The 14631-nt window shown below is 36.9% G+C and overlaps 1 protein-coding gene across 1 annotated transcript; it reads right to left on the bottom strand.

The window, feature by feature from the left end:
* Positions 1–226: 226 nt before the first annotated feature.
* LOC6573523 (polycystin-2) lies at positions 227–3232 on the bottom strand. The gene is made up of 8 exons (XM_015166952.3): positions 2933–3232; positions 2494–2875; positions 1761–1973; positions 1470–1698; positions 1168–1398; positions 859–1101; positions 530–801; positions 227–465 (listed from the first exon to the last, which is right to left on the bottom strand). The coding sequence occupies exons 1-8, from the start codon at positions 3045–3047 to the stop codon at positions 348–350; spliced, it is 1803 nt and encodes a 600-aa protein (XP_015022438.1). The 5' UTR covers positions 3048–3232; the 3' UTR covers positions 227–347.
* Positions 3233–14631: the final 11399 nt, after the last annotated feature.

Here is a 14631-nt window from a genome sequence, read left to right as displayed (position 1 = left end):
TAGTCTGAAATAGGCTAAATTGGTAACACTGCCGAGAACAGACAAATTTCGCAGTTATCTATTTTCACAAGCCAACACTCCAGGAATATACCAGGAAATGGTATAGTTATAGCCAAAGGTATAGGTATAGATATAGCTATAGGTATAGGTATGTGAGAATATATATACATAGTACACAGTTCTATACAGAAATATTACAATATGTTCAATTCAATGGGTATAAATCTTTATATTCAATGATGTTCGTTTATTTGAAATATGATTATGTATTAATGAAAAATAATAACATCAAACATTTATAAACAGCCCGTACATATACATCTAAGAATACTATATAAAAATGAATCTCAATTATTTTTCCTTTCTGTGGATATTTTGTTGATGTTGTGCAGCTTTTCAATGTTCTCCATTATGTCAAAAAATACCTCCATCATATGTTCGATGCGCGCACAGTTCTCGCTCTGACTAAAATAGAGTATGATAATCGATTATGTATATCGATAACGCGTAATCAATAGCGTGAACTCACACTGCTATTAGATCGCGAAGTTCGGTAACTATTTTCATTTGTTGATTGGAGTTTGATGTTGGTTTTGCTTGGTCCTCCGCACTTATCCCAGGCGATTTTTCGGTAGGTCGCAACCTCGGCGTCAGGTTGATTTGCGCTGTTTTACGCTTGCGCCAGAAGCAAAGGTAACGCTTGAAGCCGGCCTGTAGCATGCGAGCTATTACCATGTCGTTGATGATCAATTGCTTCTTCACATCCGAATCGGCGCTCAGATAAATCGCTTTGAATAGATTCTAAGATTTGGGTCAATTGAAGGTCGTTTTGGTGTAGCGATTACCATGTGGACTTACCAAGATAATGGCATAGGAGATCACAGCGAGTACCACAAAGAAGAATGGTGCGAGCACTCGATGAGCATCTTCCAGAGAGGTATAGGAAATATCGCTCATGAGGAACCGAATCTGGGCAACTATGGATGAAAACTCGGTTGTATACTCTTCGTTCGATTGGCTGAATGCAATGCAGCCCAACTGGGCAAATGCATAGATCGAGATCAGACAGAAGAAGCATAAGCCCAATATGCTTTTAATGGACTACAAAAGGAGGGTGAGGGAACCAAGGTGAAAACAAGATGAGAGCATTGCAAATGCTTCTCTTACCACTCTCATGGCTGCCAGCACCTGTTGAATTGACCGGTGGAACGATACGAATCGTATTGGCTTGAGCCAGACCAACGCATTCATGATGCCCAGCATATGTAAGTACACATTCCAGCCTGTACTCAACTTGTCCATATTTATATATCTCTTGTGGTTCTTTGCGTAGACTTTCTCGATCTCTTTAATCGTAACTATGTGCCAGACATTATAAAACAGCACGCAGTACGCTGCCTAAATAAATGGACGTAGAAAAGAATTATGAAATCGAAAGTGGATGCGGAATGGAACTCAAATTCACTCACAATCAGGAAGAGTACATCAACATAATTATAGAAATTATTTTTGTAGGCCGATGGGCCGACCCACTTAATTTCCCGAATTTCCACATATGTATAGTATATTACGATTATGGAAAAGATAGCTCCAGCAGAAATGGTTACGGGTGTCAAGGTTAGGAAACTGGTTAGCTGTATACCTTGTATGAATGCTGAGGGCATCACCAGTCCGGTCGGCATTATTTCGAACATTAGTCTGAAATTCGTAATGTGATATTAGGAGTGTAACAATTAGTTTAATAGATCTTGAATACTAACTTAAGAACCTGAAACATATTTATGTCCTGGAAGTAGATACTGAATTCGATAACAAGCAGACGTGTGGCCGAATCAATCCATCTCGCTTTTATCAGATTCCTCAATATCTTCCTATTATCTGTATAATCGTGCTGCAGGTTAATTGAAAATCCTCCACCAGTGTATGTGACATAAGTTGGTTTCAGACTTTTGGCATCTGCCACATAGTCTATCCTATAATGGCAGTGATTAAATAGAGTGAGTGGAAAAAAGAGGTTGAAAGAGCGGGTAAGAGGAGATAAGAGTAGCTAAGAGAGAGGGAGCGATGGTGAAGGGGAATTGCTAAGAATGCGGACAGAGAAAGAGAGAGAGAGAGAGAGAGAGAAAGAGAGACAGAGAGTTGAAGACAGACATAGATGAAGACATCTAGAAGGACAGAGAGCGAGAGAACAAGAGAGAAAGGATAACGATGGATAGTTTAGGGGAGAGGTTAAGAGGTATTTAGATAGGTATTAACCATACAAGCTAGTTTTAATTTATGATCTCTAAATTCTAAATGAATACATCAAAGAAACAGCAGGAAAAAAGGAGATTCGGACAAAAATTTGGAGGATGATGAGTGAAGAGGCGAAATAATAAATATATTGATTGAAAAGATCTTTTCAGAGAGAAGCAAAAGATGTACGATTCTATCCGTATAGTCCAATGTATCATTACCAAAACATAGCACATCTGAACAGTTAAGTTTACTTACTGCTGAAAGGTTCCTTTGAATTCACTCTTAGGTAAATAGTTTGGATAGCACTTCTTCGCGTGTATATCGATAAAACTGATTTTTTGCGGACATCGTGACTCCTTGACGCGTATCTGTCGTAGTCTTGGTACACCAATCATTAGGCCCATGTTGAATACAAATGGAAATTGATCTTTCTTTTCCCCGGTAAAGTTTTGCTCATGGTGTATAATATTTAGAAAATTAAATGACGCAAAATCCCATATGTCCCATATTTTCTGTACATTGGCGAAAGCCGGTCCAATATACCTATGGGGTTCCCTGTAGTTTGACTCCTGAACGAATGCACGCTTTGCCTGCTTGTAACTATAATAGGAGTATTTATGAACCACGTTCTCTGTAACTGAACGAACATAGATGGTTAATGGGTGGACCCATGCAGAACTCTCGATGTACTCACTTATTTGCGTGCAAACGAGTAGAATCAGGAGAATAAAGAACTCTGTTATGATGTTTTGAATTATTCGTTCGCTAAGAATCTGGTATGACGGTTTCTTTGTGTAACGAGCCGGCATATCTTTAAAGATTTATATTTTCTTTATCAAATTTTTAAGTTAATAATTCGTCACAATCGATGTATTTGAGTAAATAAGCAAAGAGGGTAACGACTCAACTGTGAATTATTTTCAAAATATGGAGATTTTCGTTCCAGAGATTTAAGTCTCCATAACTTTGTATTTTTATTATGTGATCTCTCTTTTTGTTTTTCTCTATCAGGTGTGATTTATTCATAGAATTGAAATTAGCATGGAAAAATATGTTGACATATTCTTAGTGTTATCTTGTAGGGCAATCCAATAGATGATATCCTTTGGAATCTAGTTTTACATACAGAATTTATCTCTTACTGTGAGTCCATCATACTGTAGGTAAATCATCATAGGGTATGCATCAACAATCGAATCGCTCCGAAGTGCAGGGATTGAATGGTCTGTGAGCGGCGTTGGCTGAGAGAGCTGGTATATGGCTCTCTTATGGCCATTTATTAGACTGCAGCTGGGAAGTTTAAGGGCGTCGCCTTGAAGTATGCAACACTTTGTTAGCACTTGACTGCGCTGTGGCAGAGGGCTCTGTGGCATATGCATAGGCGCTGCCATTGTTAGCTGCCTGCCAAGCGAGCTACTCGGCCAGGACAACAAAAAGCAACAACTTGGCCCTGCCATGGACCGGAAGTAGCCCGGGCATATAAAAGCTCTTCCGCTCCTTTCCGGTGAAATGTTGCATTTGAAGCAGTGCTGCCTCAGACACAAACACTACAAAGCAGAGCAGCAACGACAACAACAGACAACAACCACAACAAGTCGACAACAACTCTTGCTCTGCACTTAGAGTGCATCACAATAAACAACATAAAAAGAATGCGCAATCAATCGTTAGCATATGCGAATATTTTATATACCCTGTAATACGGTTGGCTGGAGAAATGTTGCGGGTTTTGTATCCTTAAAAAGGTTTTCAACAGACAAGTTCATGCAGTTCTCGTCTCGCTCTCTCTCTCTCTCTCTCTATATATAACGCATTTATGTTAGCTTATATTTAATATAAATCAAAGCTCTTGCATAATCTATTTTATGCCGTTCTCATTTTGTTATTATTCAGTGTTTTTCATATTTTTTATAACTTTCATATTTTCATTTAATTCATAATATAAAATTAATATAAAAATTTAATTATAAATTCATAATATAAAATTAGATTCATAGCTCATCGTGAGCTCGAAATTGTTTTATTAGAAATGCCTAAATTTAAATTATAAATTTTTATATAAAATTTAAATTAGTCCCATTAAAATTTCATTTTATAACATTTTAACTTAAAATATTATAATAATTATACATATGTATATGTATATCAATTTTGAATTTTTTTTATGGCACTGCAACTTTAAAACTGTATAATATAACAGTAATTTGTAAACTTAATCTCAATGTTTTTTTTTTTTTTTACTCTAGTTTGAGAGTAATATAGTGGAACTGTACTAGTTGCAAATAAAATGAGATTCAGAATTTCTGATTAATAAATATTTAACAAGCACTATTTTTTTTTATAAGTTATAAATTATAACACAATAATTTGCTGTCATGTTTTTTTTTTTTTTTTTTTTTTTAGAAATGTTTAGTTATTTGCTATAATATATTATACATCTTAGCTAAACCTGTATGTGTTTCTTAATTTTAGAATAATTTATTTCCTAATCTGTTCAATTTTATTTCATCATTATATTCGATTCCGCTCCATTTCAAAGGGCGTAGAGTTTTTGATAATCAACTATCGGCTCATCTTCATAATAATTCGCTTTGCCTAATTCTAATTTTGTTGAGGTAAAATTTAATGTAATTCATAGTTAATATGCCCGTCATTTTGATTAACCATCTATAATTGTAAAATTCATCATAGTTTGACTTTTAATATTTGGCACGTATTTAAGAGTAATAAGAAAAGTAAATATTGATTTAAGATAAACTCATTGTTATACATTATTTTTACAGTATTCAAATAAAATATCTCCATCTCAGTGTGTGTGTAGTGTGTTGACCTGGCTCAAATACCCCAACCAGAGTGTAATATCAAATGCAATACGTCTGGGCCAGGTGACCGCATTTAAAGCAAACATTTTGCCAGGTTTTCTTTTGGTTCGGCCAAAGTCCAGTCAATACAGTTTCTACGGCAGGGGGCTGAATGGGCGGGACAATGGGCGTGGCGGACGTTCGAGCAGCATCGGCCATGGCACAAAAGGCTGTTGAGAATTTATTTCCTGTTTCGTTAGACATTTAGGCCGCTTTGGCAACCGGGCAGCAAATCGAAAAGGGGCAACAGATCAAATGGCCACTTGCTGGCCAGATCCTTGGGCTTATCATAAGGCGGTGCTGACCACCGGAGGTTAAGTACGTCAAAAGCACGGATAACTGAATTCAGACGTGAGCATGTGTGTGTGTGGGTGTGGGTGTGTGCGGGTGTGAGAGTGTGGGAGTGTGTGGGACTCGGAGATTTGGCTTAAATAAACCTAGCAACGGGCAATGACCAGCAGGCAATAGCCAATGGGCAACGGACAACGGGGAACGGGCAACGGGGACCGGGCAACGGGCAACGGGCATAAAGTGAAATGAATTGCTTTCTGGCATTTGTTCATTGCTTTAACTTCCCATCGAGCAGTTGAAATTGATTTTATACGCGACTAAGTGGCCATCTGGCATATTAATGTAATTTAATGGAATGCTCTGCGCGTAAGTTATGCAAATGAAATTGACATTTAAATAAAATTGTACTGACGTTGATTTCTCCGTCTGTTTTATATTTAATTTTCGTTTTTTATTATTTTTTATTCTTTCTCAACAGCCACACGTAGCCGCAACGCGTGAGCAAATGGAGATCCATTCGGGTTTCCTTACATTGTGATTGCATTATATACATATATGTATGCATGTGTATATCGTATATGCACTTATTATACATTATGCATGTGTATAAACAATCTGGTCGAGCTTTAAATTCGTTGCAAACAACGACAGAAATTCCATTAACTGCGCACTTTTAATATTCCGGGCAAATATCTGGCTCAAATGCGCTCCTTAGGGACAGGTAATTTCGACTAGAATAGGTAGTTTGTTATACAATGTATATATAATTTATAATTGATATATAAAGTATGAAATGATATACATATTACAATGTTGAACACTTAAAGTTTTGCATATGTGTATGTAGAGTTGCGCTCATCTGTTTGTGTTTTCAAGTGAAAATGAATATACAATAAAAAGTAGAAAAATAAAAAAATAATAAAGAGAAATATTGTAAACAAAAAATCATTTGTTGTTCAGTTTTAGAGTAAAACCAATTTAAAATATTTTATGTTCTATATATCATATATAATTTTATAAAATATAAAACAATAAAATAAAGTATATAAATGATAAATATAATATAATATTTAATTAAATAAATAGTTTCTTATAAATAGTTTCTTATAATAAATATGTATATAAATAATATGCATATTAAAAAAAATAACATTAAATAATTAATAAATAATTGAACACAGTTTGATATATTTACCCAATTTAAAAATTATTTAAAAACAATTTTTTATTGCAACATATTATTTTCTGCATATTTTTAATACCTAACTAAAATGAATATAATAATATGAAAATATAGAATAATTAATATTAATAATAAAATATAATATAGAAGAGACTGACTCTGTATTTAATATATAGTTTTTTAATACAAGCGATATGCATGTAACTTAAAAAGATTTTAATCTTAATAAAAAATAAATAGATTTGCTTGAGGATTTTGTTGTTAATATAAAAACAATAATTTTTGTTATTATTAATAATAATATACCACTGAAGAAGATTATAATTTAAGCATAAGAGGAAAATAATTTAATATTTTTATCAATAATACTTTTATATTAAAGGACGATTAACGTTTAAGTATATACACAAGAAATTACTTTTAAAATTGTATATATCTTTGTTTATTGATAAAACAGACTTGAGAATTAAAAACAAATTCATGTTTCATTTTCACAAATATTTAGGTTATACATTTATAATTCGAACTTCAATTTACGTGGCAATAATTCAGATTGTATAACGTCTGAATAATCGTCAACGCTCGCGCTCATATTTTATGCAATACAATTACAATACTTACAGAAATATTACAAAAAAAAAAAAAAAAAAAAAAAAAAATAATAATAATAATAATAAAAAAAAAAAAATTAAAAAAAATAAAATGAAGCAAAATATTTATACATATTTATGCCCTCACTCACTTTACTCTTCATTTATTTCATTATCAAATGGGTTGGGCCGTCGCTGGCGCAGCCTTCGCTCTGCTATAAAAACAATGCCCGCTGGCAACTTGGCCAAGAGTGACAAATTGTTTCAATTTAACAAAGGCAACGGTAGCTGAATAACAGCAACAACAACAATGAAGTGGGCAAAAAGCTATGGCGTGTGGGCGTGGGTGCTTTTGGCCAAAATGGAAATGCGACTTACAATCCTTTTGGTGTTTGCGCCACACAATGGTTTTTCTGTCTCTCTTTCTTTTTATTTTTATTTTTTTTTTATTTTCTCCCTTTTTTTGTTATTACGCTTTGCTGCCGTTTCATTAGCCGGCGTGTCCTTTTTATCTTTTGTACATGACATTTCGGCCTTTCTCATAAGTCCTGGCACAACAAAAGGTAGTCAAGAATGATGACGGCAATTTGCGGCTGATCCTGACAGCAGCGCCAGCGCCTTCTGCGTAATTATCTTAATTTTTTAGCAAACAGACGGCACATTAAACAGCTAACGGCCCTCGGGCCGTGTTCTTCTTGAAATGCAGTTTTGGGCACGCGCCGGCTGCTAACGATGCTGAGCTGCGAGTCGAGAAATGCGAGTCGAAAATATTTGAAAAATCGCTAGGAAAATCGTGGCAGCTTCGCTTGCTTCTAATGCTGCTGCTATTGACCCTCCTCCTGCACCTCTTGCTGCCGCTACTGCTGCGGCTGTAGTTGCAACTGATGCTCCTTGTGCTGCTCCTGCTACTGCTGCTGCTGCTGCTGCTCCTGCTTCTTCTGCTATTGCTACTACTGCTGTTGCTACTCCTGCTACTGTTGCTGCTGCTTTTGTTTCTGTTTCTCCTACTCCTGCTGCAGTTGCCACTGCTGCTGCTCCTCCTCCTCTGGCTGATATTGCGTCTGCTGATAGTGCACCTTCAACCGCTGCTCCTCCTGCTGCTGCTGTCTTCATCTGATGCTCCTCCTGCTACTGCCTCTCCTTCAGCTGTTGCTCCTCTTGTTCCTGCTGCATCAACATCGGCTGCTCCTCTTGCTGCTCCTTCATCTGTCGTTCCTCCTGCTGCTCCTCCTACTGTCATTGCAACTTCATCGGCTGCTCCTCCTGCTACTGCTGCACCTTCCTCCGCAGCTCCTCCTCCTTCTGTTACACCTACACCTACAACTGCTGCTGCCAACTGCATGCAGCATTTGGTAAATAATCTTGGCCAGTTGCAGTTACCAACGGCGCAAGTGAATAGTCAACTGTCATGTCGTATGCAAATTTTACTGCTCTGATAAGCTCTATCTTTGTGTCTGTGTGTGTGAGTGTTTCAGTGTGTGTGTGTGGAATGGAAATGCTGCGGCAGCAAAGCAAATATTTCAGCGTAAGTAAACTATTAGCTACAGGTCGAGCAAGCAGCAAAAAAAAGCTGAGTTCCCTCCGAGTATGTGTATGTGTGTGTGTGTGTGTGTGTGTGTGTGCACGTGTCTGTGTCCGCATTAGCCAGTGCGTCAGGTGCAGTTAGTTTGCGCTCCATATACTACACACATTTAGCTAGCCATGTGTGTGCTGCATACCTGCGTCCCCGGCGAATCCTGGCGGTTGACAGGTTCACAGCGCGCTTGGCTTGATTCCGAGATTCTGCTTACACTAGTCGAAAATAGTTTTGGGTAAATAAAATGCAAATATTAAAATAGAACTAGCAAGGTTGGAGTGTGCGGAAGAGGGTGAGATTAAGGGAAACAAGTTGAGAGTGGGAGAGGAAAAGGAAGGGAAAGCAAAGGAGTGAAGAAATTAACGGTCAGATCAATAGAATGTAGAGGGAGTGAGACAGAGAGAGAGAGAGAGAGAGGGAGAGAGAGAGAAAGATAGAAAGGAATTGAGTAGGAATAAGACAGAGGGGGAGAAAGAGAGAGAGAGAGAGAAATAGATTGCGGGAGTGAAAGAGAGAGACAGAGAGAGAGAGAGAGAGAAAGAAAGAAAGACAGATAAAGAGAGAGAGAGAAAATTATAGAGTAGCCATTTAGAGGAAGAGGAGATGAGAGGCACAGGAAATGAGAGGGAGAGAGACAGAGAGAAAAACAACTTGACTTTCTTTGTGAGCGGAGATACAGAGGGATAGAAGAGGAGAGATGAAGGCTTAACAACACAAGTAACTAGCTGAAGCTTCTGTTGCATTTGCATTCATACAACTTCATATACATTTGTATATATCAGATGTTTGCATGAATGAACAAGTTTTTGCACGTATAATTTCATGCATACTTACATTGTAATCATCTCGGTATCATAATCAAATTCATACTTGCTACAATTATTATCATGTACTACATTAGAATAATAATTAAGCAATTAATTAACAGCAAATATATATATATATATATATACTAAAGATATTTTGTAAACAGCTAAGAATATTCTCTGGCTAATAATAATATCACATTAAATTCTTTGGGTAAATGATTAAAATGCATTTAAGGGAAGCTTCAGAAAGTCCATTGTTTGTAATTGCCTTCAAGTAAAATCGAAGCAAAGAGATTTCTCAGCATCTTGGCAGCAAAACACTCTCCAGTAGATGTGAGAGCTGCACATCTCATTATGGCTCAGTGATTTCATTATGCTTATCAAATTCATATAAATGGCACAAATTTGCATTTAAGGCTCGCTGAAAAACAAAAGCAACGACTGAACAGCTTAGCCCGGAGACGAGGCAAACAAAACTTTTGCAAGTCCCTTCAGACAGTGAGCTGGAAATGAATGCGATACTTTGCGAGTTGGTTGTGGGGCTTTGTCGGGAATTGCCTGTCATAAGTTTCGCATGTGCAAGGGAAGCGTACGAGTATTTAACTGGCAGCTCTGGGAGCTCCAGGAACTCTGCCAGCAATTAATCGAAGTAGCTGCTGTGGCGGCAGTGAGAAGTTTGCATAAATCAAGGCAAGAGCCAGAGCCAAAGCCAAAGGCAAAGGCAAAGGCGCCGCCAAATATGCAAAGTTATTTGCCGGCGAGGTATGTGGAATGTGGCTTAAGTTATGCAAAGTATTCGATGGTATGTGTGCTCGCTCTCTCTCGCGCTCTCTCTCTGTCGGTCTCTTTCTATACATGTATGTACATGTACGTGTGCGGTTGGGTAATCAGGCAGCAAGTAGGTCAGCTGCAATCAAAGACAGCAATCGAGAGAAATGGCAGCCCAAATGTATTGTGAGCTCAACGAATACAATTTTCAGCCCCTCTCCGAAATTCCAGCTTTCTGTCCGTCTGTCTGTCTGACGTTAGCAATAATGGCAAACGTAAAATTGTAAGCAATGCGGCAACAAATTTCAGCTTGGATACTTCTCGACAGTTGCCATTATACATACATATATTTTAAAGTTAGCAATATATAACAAGTTTTTATGCAATAAACAAATCTCATTCATTTACATTGCTCATTCCGAATTCGAAATTTAATTTAATTAACTCAGCTGGAAAATTGTTTGTTAATTTTCAAGTCTTTGCCGTTTTTAAGCCAGTGCAAGTGTAAATTGTTTTGATGGGGGGTTTTCAATTCCTGAAGCTGGAAATATATATTCGTATATCCATTCGTCGAATAATGAGTTCACATTAGCGACAGGCTCGAAAGGTTTTGTTTTTAGTAATACTCTGATCATTTACGAAAAACTATATCTTGTACAAACTATATCTTGTATAGCTGGAATTCCAAAATTCCACTAAGTTTAAAAAATGATTTAAAATAAGATTTAAGTAACAATTCTTCAGTGTTTTTTTCTATTGATATCCTATATTTTTTTGTATATATAGTAAATATTTATTTATTAGCTTCTATTCTCTATTATCTCTCTTGAATATTTTTTACATCTTATGTTCAGAAATTCTGATAATTTAAGCGTACACATGGACTAGGCTTATTTGATGGACAAGGCAAAAATATTTAAATACAAATATAATGCAGTATAAACATGTATATATACAGTCGAATCTCGATAATTCGTTCCCAGCTAAATCGAAAATCGCAATAAATCGAAAACAAATTCTATCGCCTTAAAAGAAATTCGTTCTCAATAATTTTCGATAATTTGAATTTCTGTGCCAATAAAAAAAAAAAAAAATTATCCGCTTGCTATTTCGAATTATCGGGACTCTACTGTATATATTTCATACATAAGTATATATATTTTTCTATTATCGGTAATGGCTACTTGATCTAGTTTTACATATAAGGGAATAATAAAAGATCCAAGATGATATGCATACCATTGCTCAACATTTATATACATATATTTTTTTTGCAATTCAGCTTATCAATATGTTGTATAACTTTTTGAGACTGGGTTTTTTGGCAATGACATCTGGAAGGACATCTCCATATCTAGCTCAACTTCTCATCGTGTCGCACTAGGATTAACATCTACAATGTTTAGAATGAGAAATAACTGTACCTTACTGAAGCTTGGCAAATTTGAAAATGATCAACATTTAAATAACTGTTCTTTATTATAAGGCCCCGAGCTAAAATATCGTAATCAATTGCCTTAAATTGCAACATTTCGATCTGTTTTGATTTAATCTACTTTGCATTCATTAAATGTAAATGAAATTTACCTTTTCAGCTTTGGCATTAGGTTAATGTCTTGTTAACCTAATTGAAAGCAATGAAGAAGCCAGAGGCATTCTAAATATAATTTATTTTAACCCTAAATAGACTCAACTGTTATTACCGCTCAGCCGAGCTCGATGGCAATTTAATTTGACTGCAGCTAATTACTATAAAGTATCGCTGTTATAAAGCCCTAATGGCGGGAAATTTCCAATTGAAATCGAAAGACACAAGTTTTAATTGAAATTTAAGCACTTAATTTGCCCCAAAAGTGGGCTACGCCGTGTTAGCCATGCTCCAAGCACTGTGCGGAGAGGGGTGTGGGGGAGGTGGGTAAGGGAGCAGCACTGTTGAGGGAACTGTTGAGAGCTTTATGGGGACTTAGTCTCCATTGATTTGAGCTGTATAAATAAAACAGCGATCTGGCCGATGGCATCGTGGATGTTGCCCTGCCCTCCCCTCTCTACCCTCCTCTCCCACAACATCTTCCGGCACTATTCCATCTTCCATGAAATCGTGGCTGATGATGGCGCGTAATAATTCACAATGGTGGTTTATTTATGTGTCGCAGATGTCACGTGTTGCCTTTGTTACGTTTGGACGCAATTTAACTGCTTGCCAGCTTGACTGTCGCTCTGTTGTCCTGTGGTGGTGGGCGTGGCTGGCCTTTGTAACGCTACCCTTGAGTGAAATATGGCGCAAGTTCATGAGAAGATGTCAGAATGATGACAACGTCGCTGCCGTTGACAACGATGGGGACAACGACGTCAATGTCGACGTCACAGTCGCAGTCGCCGCCTCAGTCGCCGTCGCCGTCGCAGTCGCAGTCGCGGTCGCGCTGGCAGTGGTCGGAGACTACATATATTGCAATCAAGAATTTATGCTTTCAACGCACAGTTTGTCTTTAGCTGAGGTGAGCCTGGAGTTGTCTGGACCTGAAGTAAGTATGATGGGTCTGGGGCAGGCGACCGCGTTCCACTGGGGCAGATGCCCTTTGAGAGGTTTGCTTGGTTTAACGCAATTTGGCTGCATTGCTCAAATTTCCGGAGCGCTATCTCGTTACTTGCTGCTTCTGCAAAAAAAGATGAATCCGCCTCCGGGCCAAACTTGACGATAAAAGAGGCCAACTGCGAATCTAAAGCCGCACATCGTTATCTTGGGGAATGCGGTTTGATTTCTCAGACTGATGCCACTTTTTTTTTCATAGTTTGTCGGTAGACTTGGCTAAGAGATGCTTTGGTTTAGTTTAATTTTTTTTTTTTTTTTTTTTGCAATTATGTAAAATAAAATTTGTAAATTCAATGAGACTCTTGATGGAAACAAGTCTGTGTGCTTTAAGTTTTATATTTTTTTTATATAATTTATATTTTTATATTTTTTTTTTTATATTTGTATATTATTTATATTTTTTATCCGAGATGGGTGAGAGTAAATAAAACGAAAGTCTATTTATATAAATAAAATAAGTTTCTAATAAAGTTATATTGATGAGAATCGCAGAGTAGGGCAATCAAATTGCTTTGTTATCAATACAGTAGAGCAGCGCCAAGTCAACATTGTGTATGTGTCGCACACACATACATATACACATTAATATACATGTGTATACGCTTGGGCATACCTGCGAGCACCTTTAAGCAGAGTATGAGCAACACGTATTCATGTATGTGTGTATGTGTGTATGTATACATACATATGTATAAACATAACTTAGCTCACCGCACAACCGCTGACTGAACATCATTTGCGCTTCCTGGTCTTTGTTCGTTTTGCTTGGCTCGAAATCAGATGCGGCCATGTTATGGATTAGGAGGCATTTTTCACTTGTCATTGGCCTCGGGTTACGCATACGCCGTGTTGCACATACGACGAGCCAAATATTAATTTGCCAGCTGTGTCGTGGCACTTTTTCTGCATGGCCGTGCTAAGCCCACTTGATACAAATGGCTCAGCTAAATGCCGCGTCAAATTATCCTGAATGCCATTCGACTTTCAAGGTCTCACGAAACACTAGCCATAGACATATCCAATAGCAGACAGTCAGTCAGCCAGTCCTTGGTTAGTCAATCTCATCGGCGGGCATGGTAATTGGATTTGTCGTCTCTGAATATGTCGTTGCCAAAGGGTTGGCTTAGTTTATTAGACGAAAACTTATTTCTGTGCATGTCAGCAAGGTGATTGAATAGAGCATAATGGAATAGAATAGACAAGCGACATTTGCTGAGCAGATCAAGCAGATCTTCTTTAGACTACTTTATTTATTTTTATTGAGAGTGAAATCCATTGAGATATATTGGATGGGCAAAGAACAAAAAAAGTTTTGTGACTTTTGAGTAAATGTAAAAAAAAAATATGTCTAGGCTTATTGTATGTTTAGTAGTTTGATATATTTTCAAGGCAAAGCCATTTATTTGATACAGCTTGAGTTTGGCGCTTCTTAAACAGTCTGTGAATGTAATTTGTTAGGGGTATTAAGAGATGTAAATATATTTGTACAGGGTAACTTATTCAAAAGTTATTAAAGTCGCTTGCTTGAATAGGTCGATAGGATTATATATATAGGCTTTTTATAAAGGCGCTAACCAAGTTAGAGACATATCTGATATATCACATATTATTATATAATATCAAAAGCCAACTCAATACTAAAAAAAAAAAAAAAAAAAAAAAAAAAAAGAAATTTAAATAGAAACTTTTGTGAAGATAAATAGGAAGCTTCTGTGCCGATAATTG

This window comes from Drosophila mojavensis, unplaced genomic scaffold (assembly GCF_018153725.1).
Source record: "Drosophila mojavensis isolate 15081-1352.22 unplaced genomic scaffold, ASM1815372v1 contig_16, whole genome shotgun sequence".
NCBI classification, from domain to species: Eukaryota; Metazoa; Arthropoda; class Insecta; order Diptera; family Drosophilidae; genus Drosophila; species Drosophila mojavensis.
The sequence above is the reverse complement of the archived record's forward strand: the minus strand, read 5'-3'. Positions and strand labels throughout refer to the sequence as shown.